The sequence below is a fragment of the Notechis scutatus genome, chromosome 10 (assembly GCF_049901735.1).
Source record: "Notechis scutatus isolate UNSWTSFEM ecotype Mainland chromosome 10, rNotScu1.2, whole genome shotgun sequence".
Lineage (NCBI taxonomy): Eukaryota > Metazoa > Chordata > Lepidosauria > Squamata > Elapidae > Notechis > Notechis scutatus.
This window is the reverse complement of record NC_142018.1, coordinates 19,535,001-19,557,357: the sequence shown is the minus strand read 5'-3', so window position 1 is coordinate 19,557,357 and position 22,357 is coordinate 19,535,001. Positions and strand designations below refer to the sequence as shown.

The following is a 22,357-nucleotide window of genomic DNA, read 5'->3' as shown; positions in this document are numbered from 1 at the left end:
ACGTAAACAAATTGACTGGCAGAATTTTGCCACCAAGGCAGCCATCATAGTCTCATTAGGGAAGGCAAGATCAAATTTTTAAGAAAGTTGGCTAAACATTTGCAAAGATATTAGGTGGTGGGTTTGTTGTCTGGAGAGGCAGCAGCTTCAGCCTAAAATTTGCTCCTCTTGCGTTGCGATATTTATTTTTAAGCTGTCGTGTGCTTGAGTTTTGATTGATCTTCGTGCACGTTTCGGCTGCTGTATATTTTTAGGTTTCGATGGACACAGATGTGTCCATGTGCTCTTTTGCACCTTCCTTTTGTTTTTAATCAATGTGATTAAAGACACATTGTGTTGATACATCTTAGGAAAGTTAAAAAAAAAGGGCAAGGATGGATAGAAGAGAATATTTATAGCTCAGGGTTGAAATGAAGAGTTCTTCCTGCTGTCTGAGCTTGGTGGTTTCCTTGCAGACATTCATGACCCAACTAGCTAATGGTATCAGTGCTCAAAGGGAGAAGAGGAGGAGGAGGATTGTGGGTCCTTAATACTTTCTGAGCTTGGTTGTTTTCTTGCAGACATTTTATGACCTAACTAGCTAACATTATCAGTGCTGGAAGGGATAGGAGGAGGAAGATGACTATGGGATCCTTGCTGCTCTCTGGCTTGGCTTTCCTGAAGATGTTTCTTTACTCTACTACTACTCTACTAAGGGGGGGAGGAGGAGGACAACTATGGGGTCATTGGTGCTCTCTGAGTTTGATGATTAGCTTGCAAACGTTTCATGACCCAACTAGGTAACATTATCAGTGCTAGAAGGGAGTGGAGCGTGGGAGAGAGGAGGAGGAGGAGGACTGTTGGTGTTCTCTGAGTTTGGCGGTTTTCTTGCAGACTTTTCATTACCCAACTAGGTAATATCACCAGCGCCAGGGTTGATTTCTGTAATTTCTGCTAATAAGTGCACCTTCAGTTAGGCTAAAATAACGTGCAGGAGGGAAACCTCCAATCTTAACCCAATTTTCTGCAAATTTCACTGAGATTTACTTCTACATAAATCAGGAGCATTCAGGTTGCTTAGGAGAAAGTCTAACTGAACTCCACGTGGCTTCCATTGGAGCAAATATGCATCATCGTAGCCAGAAATCGTGGCATTTTCTTGGAGGGTCTTCTTGCAAGTTCCAATTTGTCTTTTGTTGTGTGGCTTTGACTCACGGAGAGCTGTTAGAATCCGAACCAGAGGGGAAAAAAGCCACACTTTGGTGAAGGATATTGCCTGGAGACTATTTGTCATTTGTCAACGTAACTATAATGTGGCAATTCACTGAATATTTCTGTTTTAATCTTCTGCAGCCTGGATAATTATTCAAACTGTTGGCACAAGTGGTTATCCTAGAGAGCAAGTCTTCCATTTCCCCACACACACACACTTTCTATTTTTCTATTTATTTATCTTTTTTAAAAAAAAAAAATCTATATATATAAAAGCGAAATACCACTCATGCATCATCACAAAATCTGCAGAACCGTAAAGCCTACAAACTTGAAATTTGGCCCGTAGGTTCCTCTTGGCTTCTAGGGGCTCACTAAGAAAGGGTTTTTCAAAATGACCATCAGAGCATTAGTATTTCCTATATTATTATTATTATTATTATTATTATTATTATTATTATTATTATTATTATTAACACGCTCTGATGCTAAGGAGTTCTACTCCCCCTCCCCACCTGAAAAGAAATCTCTTCCAAATTCAAAACACAAGCAGAGGACAGGAGTTTCAGTTTTAGTTTCACAGCACCAGGCAGCTTTAGTATAGAACAGTTGAGCTAAATCACACCCAGGCTCCTTGCTGTCTCCTTCTTGCTCACACAGCAAATACTCTTTCAGTTTCCAAACAGCCTTCAACCGTCTCACACACTGACAGTCCCCTAGCCATATAAATACAGATGGATGCTGGTAGGCAGAGGCAGAATTTTTTTCCCCTTATTTTCCTCCCCAAAAACTAAGCCCGACCACATCGTAGCGAAGCACGGGTATCAAGCTAGTATAAAATAAAATCCACATTAAAGCAAGCACTTTGCCTCAATGTAAAGGAGTTACAGAAAAAAGATTCAGATGAGCTCTGTGGTTTTTTCCATGGAGTTTTGGACAGCAGGTTACACCCTTATGCAAAAAAATGACGATAAAAATGGAAATTAAAAAATATCCAGGAACTAACGAAGTAAGGTAAGAAGGGAAATATCAGTTCTCATGTGGCTGTTTGTTTTTGTTTTTTGAAGAAGGAGCCAGGAGATTTTTAACCATTCTGTATTTCCATTCCAATTAGATTATCAATAGGTACTCAGGGCTCCACTCCCCCTCTATCCAAATGGTTTTGGTTTTTTTTATTTGCAAAAAAATGTTGGCTTGCTCTTCTTTCAGGATTTGAGATGTCCTCCTAAGATGGAAGATATACGATATGATTGTTTTAGGAGCCAAGTTCAGGTGGTTATACTGGAAGAGAGGTTCTGTGTCTCCATACTAACGACTTAATCGTGGTGGAAATCAACCATAATCTTTGTGGAGTCCTTAATGCTCTCTGAGTTTGTCAGGTTTCTTGCAGATGTTCCATCACCAAACTAGGTAACATCACCACTAGTGTTGAAGATGTTACCTAGTTAGGTGATTAAATGTCTGCAAGAAAACAATCGGTCCCAGAGAGTACCAAGGACAATGCCAATTTTTTTCCTCCTCCTCCTCCTTCCTCCTCTTCCTCCTCTTTTCCTCCTTCTCTTCCTCTTCCTCCTCCTCTTTTCCTCCTCCTCCTTCTCTTCCTCCTCCTTCTCTTCTTCCTCCTCCTCCTCCTCCTTTCTTCCTTCTCCTTCTCCTCCTCCTCCACTCCACCAATCCCACACCCTTCTTGGACTGATGATATTACCTAGTCAGGTAATGAAACGTCTACAAGAAGACAACCAACCCCAGAGAGCACCAAGACCCCATAGTTCAATCTTGAGCCACAAATAGTCTCCTCTATCCTTTCCTTTCTTGATTCTATTTGCAAATTTTGACCCAGTCAATACAGATCCAGGTCTGTTTGGTCCAAGATTTGATCCAGGCTCATAAATCCATCACCCACAGGTCCACAAATCCAACACACATCTATCACAATTCATCTTCTGCCTTAATGGCCAACATAATTCTGGATGGATTTTATTCCTGGCTAGAATAGTGGACGAGTCCTATCTTATTCCCCATGAGAGCATTTTAGGATTACAATCTATATTTCATTAATTCATGAAGTACTCAGCAACACTGTAATATTTCTCTTGAATAACAGACTATATTATAAGTGGCATGAAAGTATAATTAAGATGTTTCTTGATTATTAGGTTGATTTTTGGTTCTATCTTTTATTTCATATGCCAAACGTTGACTTTTTGTGGGTAACTTGGAGTTGATCAGATTGAAATGCATACAAATCACAGCAATTAATTAATCTCTAAATGCACTTCATGAACTAATTTAAAAGCACACCTTTACTTTAAGGAGTTATTCTGATGCCTGATCTGTTGATAAGAGTAAGAGGGATAGCTTATCAAAGATGTTCCTTTTAGTTTTCATTACTCATTTGTGAATTATGTCGATGGTGCGTTATCTTCAAAATGGTACCCATATCAGGCTTTGCTGATACGGCACATAATTTTTCATCCAATACTTGTTTAATCTGATTAATTATCTGCCTTTTACTCAATAAAGCTATGAAATGCCCTTTCCCGGGCTGATATGGCCAGTTTACAGTGACTGTTTGATTACTGAACATATTTACAATGCAGAGATAGGAGTCAGCTCGTTCTGGGGATTAATAATTGTCAGTCCTGCACATGATGTCTGTAACAACTCCATTTTATCTTTAAAGCGGCTTATTAAAATATTAAGAGTAAATGATGTGGTGAAAATAAGGCAATAACCATCTCAGCGGAGAACAGGGGAAAAGAAGAAATTACCCATTCGTTGGCACGGAAAAAAAATAAGCTGCAATTCCGTAATCATTTAAGAGGGTCTTGGAAAATGAAACTCTAACTTAAGGAAGTCCACAGAGGCAACATAAAAGCTAGACACATCAGAAGATCACTTATTTCCTCAAATTATAGAGACATTTTAAAAAAAAAGAATATTCTTTGTACAGCATTTGTGAAATGTTGATTACAATCAGCAACAAGGCATATTTCAGGTCAAAGAGGATGGACAGTTTAGTGCAGTCCCTAAATTTGAACTCTGTTCTCACCAAGGCTTCTTGAGACCATAATTAAGCACCCGCTTAGTCAAAACAACTCTTGTTTTATTTCAGCGCTGGGAATTATGTTCATTCCCAGCCCGTAATGAGTCTCAAACAGTCCCTTGAGATAAGCACCCACCTTTCTCGCCTTTGAATTACTGCCAACAACTAAAGTGCCAAATTAACTATAAAAAACCAACCGAAGTACAAAGTCCACACAGAGCTTCAAGGATTAATCCAAACAGAGCGAACAACTTTGCTTCCTGCAAAGGTTTCTCTACCTTTGCCTGTCCTTTATACATTATGGGAGGAGCAATCACCTCCCAGCCTTACTCCCAAGTCGCCTCTTTTGTCTCAGCTGCTCTTGCCTTCTAGCAGCTTTGTGCACATGCACACTGGGAACAGGCTCCCCTTGTTCCTCTGCCTCACTGCTGCCAGACTCTGGAGGCTCCGAAGTCAGCACCCCACTCCCAGATGCTCCTGGCCCCATCTCTGCATCGGATGCAGGACCATCATCCGAGTCCTCACAGACTCCCTAACTGGTCCCTGTTCTTCCCCACTATCCGTTTCCACTGCTGTCTGTGCAGGTTGCCAGCGAACCACAATAGACCCCAAGAACCCACATGGACTAGATGACCTAAAAGGTCCCTTCCAACTCTGTTATTTTATTCTATCCTGTTCTGATACAATTGAGATGAATTATATAATCTCCATGATCATGTCTTATCCACCATGGTGTCATCAAACTTGTGGCATTATCGGCCCTCCATTTTAGATAAAAGACTTACACCGAGGGATAATAATGAGTAACAGTGTAAAATTGCAGGATTCGGCTTCTTGGAAGTCATGGATGCCACACCTTGGCCACTCTGACGTATAAGTAGATATGCAATTTGCCGCGCAAAGAGTTGAAACTTCCTGTCTTGCCACCTTGTGACTCTGATCCAGAAATTACATCATTCCCTCAACTCTCAACTTACAGACGTTTCACAGTGATTATCTCCTGTCAAATTCTTTTTGGTTGGGTAGCCATAACCACCAGCCACAACTACTGCTGGCCCAAGTCTCACCTCAGCACTTGGTTCACTTTATTTCTTCATAGAGTGAATAAACCTGTTGATATCCTAAGCATTGGAGCGACCATCCACATGCAGCTGGGAATCCAGGTATCTGCTTGGAACTGTCTTAGCATCTCAAGAACAGTACATATTTAGACATTTTTTAGACACAGATTAAAATTTAGACACAGATTTAGCAGGGACATGGTGGTTCAGTGGCTAAGACGCTGAGCTTGTTGATCAGAAAGTTCGGCGGTTCAAATCCCTAGCGCCATATAATGGAGTGAGCTCCCATTACTTTGTCCCAGCTTCTGCCAACCTAGGAGTTCGAAAGCATGTAAAAATACAAGTAGAAAAATAGGGACCAACTTTGGTGGGAAGGGAACAGCATTCCGTGCGCCTTCAGCATTTAGTCATGCCGGCCACATGACCACAGAGACGTCTTCGGACAGCGCTGGCTCTTCAGCTTTGCAACGGAGATGAGAAGCGCCCCCTAGAGCCAGAAATGATTAGCACACATATGCAAGGGGAATCTTTACCTTTAGACACTTTTAAAAAACCCATCCGTTCACATTGATCTGCCCTTAAGATTGCTCTCCTACTTATGAACAGCACTCTACACCAGTGATCCCCAACCTTTTATGCCGCGGCCCGGTACGGCATCAGCTGGCGCCGCCATCTTTTTGATGAAAAAGTGCTTCCGGTGACCTCACCGAAGCACTTTTCATCAAAAAGATGGCGGCGCCAGCGCTCGATGAGCTTTTCCGGGTGAAATAGCTTTCTACCGGAAAAGCTCACTGAACGCTTAGCGCCGCCATCTTTTTGATGAAAAGTGCTTCCGGTGAGCTTTCTACCGAAAAGCTCACCGGAAGCACTTTTTTACCAAAAAAGATGGCGGCGCCAGCAACCAGCGCCCAGTAAGACTTGTTCAGCGGACCGGCACGTCCGCGGACCGCGGTTGGGGACTCTACAGTCTACACAATTCCCATAGTGCTATTCCTTACCATCAGTGGTGCTCAGTTCTCAGATCCAAAGGAGCATGATGTTCGTGGACACAGTATATACAGCCGCTATCCCAAAGGTGCTTTTTTAAGGAGGCAACTGGATTTTCTGTTGTTGTTTTTTTCTTTGAAGACATTTCGCTTCTCATCCAATAAACTTCTTCAGCTCTGGCAGGATAGTGAGAAATGGAATCCTGTCAAAGCTGAAGAAGCTTCTTGGATGACAAGCGACATGTCTTCAAAGAAGAAAAAAAAACCAAGAAAGTCCACTTGCTTCCTTAAAAAAAGCACCTTTGGGAAAACCATGACCTGGATGACTGAGAATCTCTACAGGTTTTTATACAGCCACTCCTTGCTTCTAAGTCTGGGAAGGGTATTAGATGGCATTTCTGCTAAGATCGCAAAGCTACGTTCTGACAGCTCAAGAGATGTCTTACCCGATGTTTTATTATCCTGGAATCTTCAAGGATGATTGCAATGATATCCATGAAGCACCTTCTTAGTAGCTCAGTTGTTCTGTCAGATTATGGCCAATTGGCTTCACAAGGTAGCATAGCATTTCCCAAAGCATATAGTATATACTTTGGGGTATATGATTAAGTGCTCATTCATAATCCTCCACAGCAGTGATTCTTAAACTTAACAACTTTAAGATGTAAAGGTAAAGGTTCCCCTGCACATATGTGCTAGTCATTCCAGCTCTGCAGGGCAGTGCCCATCTCTGTTACAAAGCTGCAGAGCCAGTGCTGTCCAAAGACGTCTCCGTGGCCATGTGGCCGGCATGACTAAATGCCAGAAGGCGCACAGGACGCAGTGATCTTCCCACCAAAGTGGTCCCTATTTTTCTACTTGCATTTTTTACATGCTGTTGAACCGCTAGGTTGGCAAAAGCTGGGACAAGTAGCGGGAGCTCCACTCACTTACGTGGCGTTAGGGATTCGAACTGCCGAACTGCCGACCTTTCTGATCGACAAGTTCAGCGTCTTCGCCACTGAGCCACTGCATCCCCTACTTTAAGATGAGTGGACCTCAATTCTATGCTGGCTGGGGAATTCTGGGAGTTGAAGTCCACTTGTCTTAAAGTTGCTAAGGTTGGAAAACACAGCTCCACAAGTATCTTAGGGCAGAGGTATTCTAGACTGTGTAATGCATACAATCAAACTATGCTTTATGGGCTAATATACAAGTTGTATGCATTCCCATCTCATATGTTCAGTGAAATTGGAAAGATAACATTCATAGTTGCAAAAGGCCAAGATGAATTGGGAAATATGTTTTACGGCTCCTTTCCGTCTCTCAGGCAGATAGTATCTTAGAGAGATGGCTAAATTAGCTAGATTGCTTCTTGCTATCTACATTTACTCCTCGAGTCTAGTGGTATCGTTAGATCTTAAAAGCAGCAAATAATAAAGCTTTCAGTGTTTGGAAATGGAGGTTTTATCTCTTCCTTGCAAGCTTTTTCCTTCTCTTTTTTCTTGACTGATATTACAATTGTGCCGTATCACTTTGCATTACACATATTGCTGGTTACGAATTAGAATTGATTTCTTATTGGAATATCATGTGTTTGTTGCTAGGATAGGATAGGGTAAGGAATAGGAATAGGAATAGGAATAGGAATAGGAATAGGAATAGAATAGAATAGAATAGAATAGAATAGAATAGAATAGAGTAGAGTAGAGTAGAGTAGAGTAGAGCAGAACAGAACAGAACAGAACAGAACAGAACAGAATAGAATAGAATAGAATAGAATAGAATAACAGAGTTGGAAGGGACCTTGGAGGTCTTCTAATTCAACTACCTGTCCAGGCAGGAAACTTTATACCATGTCAGACAAACGGTGGTCCAATCTCTTCTTAAAAACTCCAGTGTTGGAGCATCCACAACAGCTCTTGTTTTTTGTTTTTGTTTTAATCATGACAAAAGGCACAGTTTTGCAGTCCAAGATGAACATCAGGCTGAATCTCCTCATATTTTGTACACACACACACACACACACACACACACACACACACACACACACACACGCATTCCTTTTGAGCCAAGCCAGAAACAAATGCTTCAATGTTGTTTGAATTATTTAAAGAAGATCCTTGCAGTTAAAATGAATAGAACTTGTGTTGAGTTCTGCCAAGAATGACATTCAGGCTCTGCTGGTTCTAATTCCCTTATTTTACTCTTGCATTTTTTTTTCTTTGCTGTCTTTTTCCAGTAAATCTTGTGGGAATTGTGCCTGCCTCTGTCCAGTGTCACCTCACTAGAGCCCTTCTAAAAATATAGATTTTTATTTATTTTTTAAAAAATCTGACCTGATCTGAATGAGCAAGGAGGGAACGTAGAAGGAGGTGTGTCCTCTTAGTTATCCTGAGACTAAATCAGATAAGGCCAGCACAAGAAGCTCTATTTATTGCAAAATAAATCTAAACATTAAGGTGGTTTTTTTCCCCTTTAAGCTATGGTTTTGCAGTGGAGTAAAGAATAGATAAACAAGGGGGTTCCAGAACAGCAATAATGTTTGTTTTTTCCTGGGTGAATTTTATTTTTGTTGGCAAAAGCATGAGTGAAAAACTAGCTGCAGATAAAAGGTCCTTAGGGCGTTTCTGGAGAATCGTAATATGCCTATATCTCTGTACTTATGGTATGTCTTAGGGAAAAGGCTGGGAAGAGAAGAACGCATAGCATTCATTAAAATTAATTTTTAAAGTGTTTACATCCAAATATTAGAGCTGCCTAATGTCCTTCGTTTGGGCATAAATTAGAAATGTGTTAACAACCAAAAAAAAAACAAAAAAACCCTCAATGAAATAAAAAGAGGGGGGAGGAAGGATAGAAACATCGTTGTTGGTAAATTATTTAAAGAACGCTTATTTGTTTTAGCTAGCTATACCCCTGCACAGTTTGACTCGTGATAATAAATTTACAACTTACTATAAATCCCTCCTTGTGTCCTGCGTGGGAACCGCAAAACCACTTCAGAAATGGAAGGGAAGAACCGGATCAAAATTAATGGGGAGACACATATCCTCTTTGGATTTCCTCAGTAGAACTTTTTAAGTGGTGGTGGAATGCCAAAATTACGGAACAAATCAAGTGAGGCTTTAGGTTCTGTGGTTTTCCTGTGGCTCTTTCATGGGAGAAGAAGGTCCCATGGGGTGGGATAGAAGATTGTTGTTGTTGTTGTTAGTTGTGAAGTCGTGTCCGACTCATCGTGACCCCATGGACAATGTTCATCCAGGCCTTCCTGTCCTTCACCATTTTCTGGAGTCCATTTAAGCTCATGCCGAATGCTTCAGGGACTCCATCCAGCCACCTCCTTCTCTGCCATCCCCTTCTTCTATTGCCCTCCATCTTTCCCAGCATTCGGCTCTTCCTCTCCAGGGAGTCCTTCCTTCTCATGAGGTGGCCAAATCTGTGGTTATGGCCCACTCCAATCTGCCTCTTTGAATTTGACAGTTGAACATGATGTCCTACAGGCAGGAATATCATAAGTAAGCCTTAAATCATACATCAAGACTTCCAAGGTCTCTTCCAACTCCCTACTCTGTCTCAGCTGCAACAGGGAAATTAATAAGTAAGGCTTCTAACTGTGGTTTGTTATATGGGGCAAGCTCAAAAGGGGCTACCAACCTACCGTGGGAACGGTTCAGAGTCCTGTGTATGTTTAGCTTGCAGAAGAGAGTTGAGAAAGGACATAATAACCACCTTGAAAGATCTGAAGGACAGTCGTCTCCTACAGAACTTGATCTCCCCTCTCTTCCAGGTGGGAGGACTAGAACTAGTGGGCTAAAACCCTAAGGCTGTAGGTACAGATTAAACATGAGGAAGAACGTCTCAATAGGAAGAGTTGACTATCGTGGAATAGCTTACAGCATGGAGTGGTTTTTTTTCTCTTTGACTGGAGGTGTTGAAATGAAAATCAAAGAATCTTCTATCGGAATGGTTAGTGAATCCTGCGATGGACAGGGAGTTGATGACTTCTTAGGTACCTTCCAACTCTGAATCTGTGATGGAATGTAGGCTGGATTCCCAGGCTGGCAGAGATGCATTCCAGAAAAGCAAGAGACAACTCAGCTCAGGTAGTTTGTGTGAGTGAAAGAGAGTGAAGACAGATCCTCCTTAATAGTTCCCAGACTACATCCTTTATGGGGATGGTACCTTGCTTTAGTTTGGCAAGATTCTGTCTATAGGTGAGGACGGTCATAAAATTTGCTTGAATAGCATGTCTTTCTTGGTTTATGGAGCCTGGCAGAATCTATAATCCTATATCATATGAGATAAGGAGATGAATCCCTGAATAATCTTTATAAATGCTTAAATATGTTCTTTCTTTGTTTGTAGTGGCCTTCCATTGCCAACAGCACACAACACTGTCCTCATACATTCCAGTGGTGGATCTGGAAGCTCCAGTGAATCTGAAAGTAGTTCGGAATCTGATTCAGACAGTGAAACCAGCTCCAGCGATAGTGAATGCAATGAAGAATCACGTAGCGGAACTCCGGAGGTAAAATATCACAATGTCCATCTCCAGATTTCCAGATGTTAAATTGCTTTATTAGGAGGCAACTGGACTTTCTTGTTTTTCTTTGAAGGCATTTTGCTTCTCATCCAAGAAGCTTATTCAGCTCTGACTGGATGACAGGAAATGAAAGGATTGCACTACTCAGCTGACTCTGAGGACACAGATAAACCTCCAAGTGGCCTCAATGACCCTCTAAAAGGATGAAAATGACCAGCTGTCTGCAAGGAGTATCAATCCTTCCATTCCCCACCATTCAGTCAGAGCTGAAGAAGCTTCTTGGATAAGAAGCAAAGCGTCTTCAAAGAAAAACAAGGAATTGCCTCCTGAAAAGGCACCTTTGGGACAACTGTGACTGGGTAACTGGGAATCTCCATAGACATTTAAATTGCTTTAGTTTTTCTTTTTGTCTATATGCAGTCTATACCTGTCTTGGCAACAGGTGTGTGGACTTCAAACCCCAGAATTCCACAGCCAACACGGCCATTTATGAGAATTCTGGGATTTGAAGTCCACACACCTGGAAACACACGCCTCATGGCTGATTTGGAAAGGAAAGCTTGACTACAAACGGGATCAATTTTTCACCACTTTTTGCAATGTGTCTCCCTCAGCCTGAACCCCCCTCAGCTAACAAATGGCAGCTGGACAAATGGTTAAACAAAGTCAATCCTCACAACAAGACTATCATCAGCAATCAACATGATGGTCACGGGGAGAACAGCGTTCCGTCGCAAACCGGGGCTCAGATGGAAGGACAAAACAAAGGGAAGGTAAACAACAGCTTGTCCTTGCCCGATTCCAAAGACAGGACCCTCCGCAGCCCCATCCGAGAGAAAGGCAAACCCCGGGTGGCCCAGAAAACCCCAGCCGAAGTGAAAAGTTCCAAGCAGAAATCCCCTGTCCACAATGAGCCGGTCCCACAAAGGACGACTGGGAAGAAGCAGCCCAAAAAAGTCGAAAGAACTTCCAGTGTGGAAGATTACAATTGGCCCAAACCAAATATGACTAGCAGCACCCCCAAAGACAAGGAGGCGCAAGAGAGCCCAGAACAAGCCAAACTGAGGGCGAAGATGGCCGCTGGGAAGACCGCTCCAAGGAAGGAGCCTAGGGCCACCACCGGCCCTCCTCTGGAGAAGAAAAAGTACAGAGGTCCCAGCAAAACTTTTCCCAAGTCGCGAGAGTTTGTGGAAACGGATTCGTCCACCTCTGATTCGAACACCGACCACGAAGAGAGCCTGCAGGCCAAAAGTCTGCAAGGAGGGAGCGGCTCGGACAGCAGCATCAAAGCCAAGGACTCCAGTAGCAACATCCTCAGCGTCAGCAGTTTAATGAGCAATAACAGCAACACTTCGGTGGACCAGAATGGGCCAGATTTGGAAGAGCAGCTTTTCTCACCTCTTCCCATTGTCCAGAATGAACCCCTGTCCCCCTTGAAGGAATTCGAAGAACTCAAGTACCTTTGGGTGAAAATAGACCTGAGTTTTCTCTCTCGGGTTCCCGGGCAAGATCTGGACTTTGAGAACATCTCCGGAAAGGTGGAAGCCCGAGAGGTCAACGTCAAGCATCGGCGACAGGCGCCCGACTCTCCCTTGCCCCTGGCTGAAAAACCGTCTGCTAAAACCAAAAGGAAGCACAAAGTAAGTTCTTTATTCTCAGCATTCCTTTATTCCCTCCCGTGAAGATAGGGCCACGCAAAATCAGAATAAAACATCAACCCACTTTTTTTTTTCCTTTGATATCACCTACCTTGGCCTACAGGAGGTGTTGGTTGTCCAACACTGGAGGTTTTCAAGGAACAATTGGACAACTATCTGTCTGAAATAGTGTAGGGTCTCCTGCTTGAGCAGGGGGTTGGACTAGAAGACCTCCAAGGTCCTTTCCAACTCTGTTCTTCTTTGGCCAAAAACTTGGTGATGCCTCAAATTGGTGGATTTATCCCCAGACATCAACAATGTACTTGGGTGTGCTTTGTGAATTGCCTTCTTTTGCTCTAAAAGCTACATCTGAAATGAGCTGAGAAGAAGTTGCAATATGATCAGGGGCCGCCACAGAGGTTATCCACCATGTCAAAATACCAATAGCACTTAGACTTATATGCTGCTTTACAGTGCTATACAGTCCCCTCTAAGCAATCAGCCTCTTGCCCCCAACAATTTGAGTCCTCGTTTTACCCACCTCGGAAGAATGGAAGGCTGAGTCAACCTTGAACTGGTCAGGATCAAACTCCTGACAGTGGGCAGAGTTAGCAATAGCAATAGCAGTTAGACTTATATACTGCTTCACAGTGTTTTACAGACCTCTCTAAGCGGTTTAGAGTCAGCCTATTGCCCCCAGTATGCTGGGTCCTCATTTTACCCACCTTGGAAGGATAGAAGGCCGAGTCAACCTTGAGCCTGGTGAGATTTGAACTGCCAAATTGCAGGCAGTTGGCAGGCAGCAGAAGGAGCCTGCAGTACTGCACTCGAACCATTACGCCACCGAGGCTCATAAAAATGCCACCCCTTCTTAATGCACATTAAATGCTCCACCCCTTCTTAATCCACATTAAAACAAGAGTAGCTTTGATTACACCCCTACTATTTTAATGTCCTTGATCCCTCCTCTTGTGAACTCCTTTTGCCATGATAATGGATTAGTGAGAGTTTAGAAAGCCAGGTAGGGCATGCAATGGAGTAAGGATAACATAAAGAAACACAGATTATTTATATGCATCCTTTCAGCCAGAATTACTTTCAAAAGTTGGGGGAGGAAGCCTTTAAAGCTACTCCGCCCCCCTCCCCCCATCGTATTGAATAAGAATAATATTTTAAAAGCTGAATACATTTTTTGGCACAACACTTATTAGAAAGGAGTTTGGGATATCACACAAGAGCTTTGCAAGAGAGAAAAAAAAGACTTAGGTAATCAAATGCAACTCCTGGGTTTAATGTAATGGTACATCTTTGTCGGTTTTATTTTGTTTTGTTTCATTTTTACTGGTTAGAGCATTAGGACAAGATTTCTCTCCGTTTTAAATAGGCATCCATCCATCAAAGTCAAAAGCAGGCAAGCTTTCTGGTAACATTTGCTGTTGTCTTTATTCCACATTGGAAAAAAAAATGGGGGGGATTTTGTTACATAAACACCTGGGATTTATCAAAATGCCATTCACTTTGGGTTTTTTCTTCTTCTTCTTCTTTTCCTGCTGCATTTTTCCCCTTCCCCAACCACTACCTGCGAAGCAGAATCTTTTGGGAGTCAAGAGACAAAGCTTTTATCATGGGTTGGATATGATTTATATCCAGGGATGTATTGTTAAGGGTGGGATATGAAGTTCAAACTGAAATGTGCTTTTGGGACAGGAGAGGCAGGGCAAGAAATCTCAACTCTGAATATTTGCAGGCAGGATTATTGTGTTTGGTTTTTAAAACCTACTTGCAATTGTCATTGCTGACCAAAAAAAGGACCCGTTTTTTAGCCTTTCCTGGAAGGAAAGGAGAGTAAATTGGGACAAAAGACTGTCCTTCAGCTCTCTCTCTCTCTCTCTCTCTCTCTCTCTCTCTCTCTCTCTCTCTCTCTCTTTTTGCTAAAGATGAAATAGGACATTTCAGAAGCAGCCATCCCTGACAGGTTTTACAGAATTAAACTGGGGTGCTAAAAATATTAGCTGAATCAATCTGGACAGTTTAGAGTGCCAAGTGGCACTCATTCTAATTTCATGCATATTTGGGCAATTCAGAGATGGAAGGCCCTGTCTAGGCAAGAAAAATCCGGGGAGGGTGTGTGTGAGAGAGAGAGAGAGGGAAAGAGAGAGAGAGAGGGAGGGAGGGAGGGAGGGAGGGAGAGGGAGGGAGAGGGGGCGAGAGAGAAAGTGAGATAAAAGACTATCAAAAAACAGAGAGAGGAAAGGGAGAAAGGATGACACAAGGAGAGAAGTGGTGATTGAAAGCAAGCAAAGAAGAAAAATCAAGAGAAAGAGGAGATTGATTGACTGACTGACTGATTAATTGAGTCATTGTGTGCTGTCAAGGCAGTGTTGACTTCTGCCACCATGTAGGCAGATATTCCCCATGTTGATCTGTGCCTAACCTGGTCTTTTAGGTCTTCTGATGGTGAAAGAGAGAATGAGAGAGAGAGGAGAGAGAGAGAGAGAAAGAGAAAAAGAGAGAGAAAGAGAGAATGAGAGAGAACATCTCCACACTTGGTTCTATTCCTACTGCCTCTCCACAAAAAGGATGGTTCTTGACCCCACTTCTATTGTGACCAGCTACACCATAGTCAACTCATTCCAGCGGGGTTGTGTTTAGTCCCAGCTAGTTCCAACCTTGCCTTGGGTTCACCACATACCGCCCAACCAGCCATGTTGTGGAACTCCAAAACCTTCTCAACTGCCCCATTTTATCTACCTAGTAAGCCATGGAAAAAGATCTAGCAACGTAGAAAGAGGGAGGGTCCGTTCCTCAAGGGATTCTTCCCAACAGTTGGTGGGATCATGTGAGGTAGCCAGACCCACTAGTCAGGTGATTTCACTGGGATAAAAGACGGTTTTGGGTGGGAAGAACGATGTGATTTCATCCGTTGCTGAAAAGTTGATGCGATAAGAAGCGTAACATTTCTGGTTTCTCTCCTTCCGATCGAAGCAGTCTGAAAATGTGGACATATTTGGCGACAACAAGAAACAACGTTTAGAAGAGTCTCCAGCTTCCTGTTTGCTTCCACCCTGCATTTCACCGATACCCAACCATAGAATACCCGGCATAAAAGAGTATGTGCTTTTTCCCTACTTTTTCTCTGTAGGTCTAACAGAATTAGCCCAGGATTTTTAGCCTCCAAAATGCCATGCCGTTGATAGACCTCATTCCTAGTTTTATTGTATCCATTTATTTTCTGTCTTGTGTTCATCTAAGAAATAATTATGACTCCTGGTTACTGCAGTCAACCTACAGGAAGGACTGGCTTCACCCTTCTCCTCTGGTTTATCTCTGTCTGGTCTTTAAACTTTAATTTGAAGGATATTTTTTTTTCAACAAAATGAAGCTGCCTCTCCCATCATATTGTTGCACGGTGAAATTTATGTTGAGTGAATAATCCCGCAATAAACATAAAACTCATGGCTTTTAAAGCATTGTGAAATAAAACCAACCCATTCCTAATCCCTCTTCTACCTGTGTAATTGCTAACTCCACTTAATGCAAATGAATTTATCCTAATTTGCCTACTTGAACACACACACACACACATACCAAGTCTGAAAATGGCACCAATACCTTAAGCATGGAATCCATTTAAGGATGATGCAAGTGTAATCTTTCAAGCAATGTGTGTTTATCTTTCTCCACCTGCTTGCATCATCTCTTTTTTAAATCTTATATTTTCTGCCTTTACCAAACCCTAGAGAGTTAGCCCCCAATCTGATGTTTCTTAATTTCAGCTTGTTTTCTAGGTCATTAATTTGATTCCTTTGAGCCCTGCAACTATCGGTATCCTCTGTTATAATATAATTGTGTTCATCAATAGTTATTTCCCTTATGCTAGGTCTATATTTCCCCTGGTCCCAGATGTTTCCAGTTGCCAAGCAATTCTTTCCCCTGATTTTCTTATTAGTTATGTTTAACTGAGACTAAGATCGTGGTGTGATCTGTTCTGAATATCCTCCAAGTTCGTATTTAGCCCAATCATTTGCTACTTTTTGAATATCGTGAGCTATATTCATGTTCAAAGGGTCTCAACACTTACAGAAGGATGAGTAGGAAGTCATCTCAATAACTTAGCACTAGTGGTCATGGTTCCCCATGAAGATCACTTTGGCCAATGTGGCCTAGAACCTAGTCTCAAGACTTTGATCCAAGTTTAGCATTGGTGGCCGGTTGTGCTTATCCCACCATTCATACAACTTTCCCTTTGCTAAATCTCATTATCTTGAGTGCATATTCTAAGGCCGGGTTCCTCAACTCCAGCAACTTTCATTGGTGGACTTCAAATCCCAGAATCCATGCTGGCTGAGGAATTCTGGGACTTGAAGTCCACACATCTGAATGTGGCTAAGGTTGAGGGACTCCGTTTTTATGGACTTCAACTCCAAGAATTTATGTCAGCTGGAGAATTCTGGGAGTTGAAGTCCACATGTCTAAAAATTGCTAAGGTTGGTGACAACATCCATTTTTATGGAATTCAGCTCCCAGAATTCATGCCAGGTGGGGAATTCTGGGAGTTGAAGTCCACACATCTGAAAGTTGCTGAAGTTGAGGAATCTCAGTAGCCCATTTTTATAAACGGAAGTCCATTTGTTATGAACTTCAACTCCCAGAATGCATGCTGGTTGGGGAATTCTGGGAGTTGAAGTCCATAAAATTTGCTGAGGTGAAAAATTCTGTTTGAAGCACTGGATTATCAGGAATAATGAGAACATTCCAGTTGTGAGTCCAATTGTTGTTGTTTTGTACAATTAAATAATAACTGAAATAGGTGGCTACTTTCATTAGAAGTGGATGTGTTATTGAATACAGTCAGGTGAGGTGATTGAATTTCCCTCCCCCCCCAGTCGAAAAGCCAAGTTGCTTTCCTTTTTCTTGTTTGTCTCTGATTTGTTCCTTTGAGGTATTGTAAATCTATAAAAACTTGACACTGACTTAAATTGACTAAGAGGGAGACATCCATTCTTGTTGACTTAATTTGCTATTGAAAATTTGAGTCGATAATCATGAAAGTAAATGGCAGGAAAATGCAATATGTGTTGACTAAGGAAGGATTAAAATCCAAGTAATCTTCATTGACTGGACTAGGAGAGTAACTAAAATAATAATAATAATTAAAAAGAAACCCATGGTCGGATTAACATGTTAACGAGTCAGCTGGCTCTATCTGACTTGGCTTCTATTTCCTTTTTTTTCTTCCTTCTTCTTCTTCACAGCCAGGGTTTAAATGGTAGGATTATTATTTTTTTGTGTCCTGGGGAAGGAGGTACAGGAGGTAGTCCTTGACTAACGACCACCATTTTTTCATTGCTAAGTGAGAGAATCATTAAGTGAATATCACCTTTCTTGCCACAATTCTTAAGTGAATCTAACCATATCAGACTCTGAATTTTGAACACGTGACTGTAGGGATGGTGGGAAACGGTCGTACGTCACTTTTTCCAGGGCTGTTGTAACTTCCAACGGCTATTAAATGAATAGTGGTAAGTCAAGGGATGCCTTTATATGTTTGCTAAAACTGTTGGCTTCGGTTCTTCTTTGACAGAAGCAACTCCATGAAAAAAATGACCAAAAAGAGAGAAGAAAAGCTCTTCCCACCTCCCTTGTCTCCTCTGATGGACGAGACAGCCCCGCGGCATAACATCATGGACAGCAGCTCCTTCAACCAAGAGAACTCCCTACCAAGCTCCTTGCAGACCAACACCTGCTCCAAACACAGGAAGAATGAGAACAAATCTTCTGCCATCTCCAAGGGAATCAGTGTAAGTGTCAGGCATGAAAGATCAGGTCCACACGTGAAGGTCCAATTCCACTGACTTATCAATAAGAGGAGAATCTTTGTAGCTTGGGGTTGCAATGAGAGGTCCTTGGTGCTCTCTGAGCTTGGTGGTTTTCTTGTAGATGTTTCATGCTCCATCATCATCAGTGCTACTCTACTATTGACTAACACTGATGATGTTACCTAGTTTGGGTCAGGAAAACCATCAAGTTTGGAGACCACCAAGGATCCTTCGAACTGATTTATTGCTATGCATAGGAATCTTCTCAACTAACAGTGGGCACCTGCTAGGAGTTAGAAAAGGATCAATGGCACTCAAGCGGTGTGTGTGGACTCAGTCTACAATAGTTGGTGGTGTGGAAAAATTTTCCCGCTGTCCAAAATGAGTGGGTTAATCAATGCCACGTTGGAGTCCCTCATTTAGTCACAACCAATACCATGATAAAGGAGGAAGAATCAACCAAGATCCTTACCCCCTTACCCACCCATCGTCCTCCTTGAAATTCTCCATCCCAGCTAACGTTTGACCGTGCTTCACCTTGGTCATGCAAAATTCAAGAGAAGCTGCGCAGCACTGATCTTTAAACTGTGATTTAACTTGTACGGTTGCAAAAGGGCAGGGGATTCAAGAGTTTTTTGTTGTTTTTTTCTGGTGGCAAGCCTTCTGCTCTCATCTGGCACCTGGCCTAATTGTTGGATACTTGTGAATTTTTCTCCTTGCTGTTTGCCTCCCAACATTTTAATTTTAATAAGCCGGCGATGCTACAAGGCACCCATGCTGACATTACACCTTGGAAGAAGTGGGTGTTAATGATGCTGAGCATGGGAGCAGTATGGAGCCGATTGCACTTAATTAATTTGCTGAGCCTGACTTAGCGACACGCAGCCCAAGAAAACAAAGAGCTGGATTTTAATTTCAAGGCACGCACGCCTCGCATGACGGGGACGTGTAAAGGTATGCTTAGCGTGAAGGCTAATTAAAAATTACTTTCTGTAGGAAGAAGACATTCACAACAGGCCTTCTAATCCTTTGCTGGAATCCAGCCACCTCGACAACAATCTCTGGTTGACAAGTCCCACCTTCACCAACGGGAATCCTGAATTGAGAAGACCCAAGATAACGTTTGATGATATGTTAGTTGCTTATTCGTTATGGCTGCATTTGTACTTTTTAGTCAGCTTGGGGCAAATTTCGCATTCCTTTTTTTCTTTAAAAAACATGTTTTTATTAGAATAGAACAGAACAGAACAGAACAGAATAGAATAGAATAGAATAGAATAGAATAGAATAGAATAGAATAGAATAGAATAATCTTTATTGGCCAAGTATGATTGGACACACAAGGAATTTGTCTTGGAGCAGATGCTCTCAGTGTACATAAAAGAAAAGAAACATTCATCAAGAGTCAAGAATCATAAGGTACAACACTTAATAATAGTCATAGGATACAATAAGCAATCAAATCATACTAGGAAACTGTCAATATAAATTGTAAGGATACAAGCGACAAAGTTACAGTCACACAGTCACAAGTGGGAGGGGATGGGTGATAAGGAGTGATGAGAAGGTTAATGGTAATAATAGTGCAGACTTTGTAAATAGTTGGACAGTGTTGAGGGAATTATTTGTTTAGCAGGGGGATGGCGTTGGGGAAAAACCTCCCCTTGTGTCTAGTTGTTCTGGTGTGCAGGGCTCTATAGCTTTGCTTGAGGGTAGGAGTTGAAACAGTTTATGTCCGGGATGTGAGGGGTCTGTAAATATTTTCACCAGTATTATAAAATACAAAAGTAAATAGAAGAGCAGTGAGGAGGAAGGAAGAAGAGAAGTGAGGAAAGATGGGTGGGGAGGAGAAAAAGAAACACTGACATTCCAACTCTCTTTACAGTAAAATAAGGCATTAACATCAAATCACAACTTTTTGCTTTTCCATAATATTACAGACAAGTAATTTCTACAAAGATCTATCAGTCTAATCTTAAAACCCAAAGTCAGAGTTTCATTCTTTTCCACATCAAGTACAAAGTACAGGAGTGGTTTCCATGTGGAAACAAAAGTACTTAACATTCGTTTTTTTAATTAAAATTCAGTTTTGCCGTTTTAGCCAACTCCATCAACTTCTGCAATCATTCTTCCATGGTAGGAATCAAAGTCTCCTTCCATTTTTTGCGCATCTTGATGCTGTCAACATACAAAGTCACAACATTCCAATTTTTTTCTCCAGTTCTCTTTCCGTTAGACCCAAAAGAAAAAGTTCGGCTTTCATTTTTATCTCCGTTTTCACAATTTTCTGTATTAAAACATGAATCACATTCCAATTTTTTTTTTTTTTTGTTTATCACATGTTCCCCCATAGATAATAAAAAAGTCCCTTCTTTATTTTTACACTTCTGATATTCATTTGACATGCCTTTATACAAGTTCAATAATGTATCTGGTGTTAAATACCAATGATACATCATCTTCTACAAACCTCTTTAGATATAAGTTAAGGTCAATTTTAAACCGTCACAATTTTGAATGTTTTGAGCTTTAGCCGAATTTTTGTACACGTTGAGCGTGATTGGGGTTGAGTTGCGTTGAATTTGGGGCCTTGGATAAGTTGTGACTCCTGCAACCACGCAGACAGATCCCTGCGGTTCTTTGGGCAACGTTTTCAGAAATTGTTTGCTCTTACTTTCTTTTTAGAACTGAGAGAGACCAACCCAAAGTCACCCAGATGGAATTTGTCACTAAACAGGACCAGGAGCTGGGTTTCGCCAATCCTGGCCCAGTTTTGAATGAACTCCAGACAGATCAAAAATCCACCTGGTCATTTAAAGTTTAGCCTTCTAAATGATCCTATAATTATCTAATCTGATGTTACAAAGAGAGAAGCTGGAGGTACATTTTGCAATGGCTAGAGATTGGGCAAATAAAGAAACACATATTTGTAGGGGAAGAAAACTTACTGTGCATGTATTAGAAGTTGGAAATCTCGATACATTTAGCAGATGTCTTTTGGAGTCAGCTTCTTCCAAGATGTCCTTTTGACTTTCCAGTGTGGTCTACAGCTCTTAGATTGCCAAGTGGTCTCCCGCCTGAATATTTTCCAGAATTTATTCCTTCTTAGCTTCTGGGATAAGTCACAAGAGTGAAGAAAGCAGAGTACTCTGTAGATTTACATAGTATTTTATTTTTTATTTTATTATTAGAAGATGGGCAGGATTAAGGCAAGCCCTGTAAGCATGAAGTCTAGATCAGGCCAATGCAAGAGCTGAAATCCCATAGCTGCTTCTTCTCACCACTGTTGTTGTTATTGTTGTTGTTGTTGTTGTTGTTGTGTTTTTCTAGGCTTCACAATGCTGATTATTACATGCAAGAAGCCAAAAAACTCAAGCATAAGGCAGATGCTCTGGTAAGTCTCTCCGTGTCCCCTTTCACTCTACCTCGTTGGGTTGCTGATTCAGCAGAGAATTCACATGCCGGAGAAGATTGTAACACGTGTGAGCTTTATTAACAATGCATTAAATTATGCTAATTATTAGTATGCAATAAAGCACCCTTCATTAACAGGAATGCCCACCGTGGGGGCAGTAATGCAGATAATTCTCTGGATCAGCTGGCACCCAGTTTTGGTTGCCAGGATGTGAAAAAGTTATTGAGACTTTAGAAAAAGAGCAGAGAAGAGCAACCAAGAAGATTAGGGGGCTGGAGGTTAAAACATATAAAGAACGGTTGCTGGAACAGGGTATGGCTAGTCTAGTGAAGAGAAGGACTAGGTCCATGATGGCGAACCTATGGCACGCATTCCACAGGTGGCACACAAAGCCATTTGTGCGAGCACGCAAGCCCCAGCCAAACTTACCTGCACTGTACATGCACATGCTTCCCAGCTGATTTTTGAGGACTTTTTCGCCCTCCCTGAGGCTCAAGGGAAGCTTTTGCAGCCTCGGGAGGCCAAAAAAATGGGCCTTCCGGAAATATTGGAAGTGCCAAAACGGACCCATTTTGCAGCCTCCCGAGGCCTCAGAGGCTTTGCTCGAGCCTCCAAGAGGGCAAAAATGGCCTTAAACGGACTGAAAATCATCTGGGAGGTGTGTGCATGTGCAGTGC

General features: G+C 41.9%; 1 protein-coding gene across 2 annotated transcripts in view; it reads left to right on the top strand.

Annotated features, from left to right (window-relative positions):
- Positions 1-22,357, top strand: part of AFF2 (ALF transcription elongation factor 2) — a 247,666-nt gene that overhangs the window by 214,857 nt on the left and 10,452 nt on the right. Inside the window, exons 10-15 of one of the 2 annotated variants that reach the window (XM_087972231.1) lie at positions 10,632-10,794; positions 11,424-12,449; positions 15,432-15,556; positions 18,031-18,247; positions 19,262-19,398; positions 21,596-21,659. In XM_087972231.1, the coding sequence (XP_087828357.1) occupies positions 10,632-10,794; positions 11,424-12,449; positions 15,432-15,556; positions 18,031-18,247; positions 19,262-19,398; positions 21,596-21,659 (1,732 nt within the window). The remainder of the gene's footprint in view (positions 1-10,631; positions 10,795-11,423; positions 12,450-15,431; positions 15,557-18,030; positions 18,248-19,261; positions 19,399-21,595; positions 21,660-22,357) is intronic. The other variant, XM_087972230.1, reaches the window with a different exon arrangement.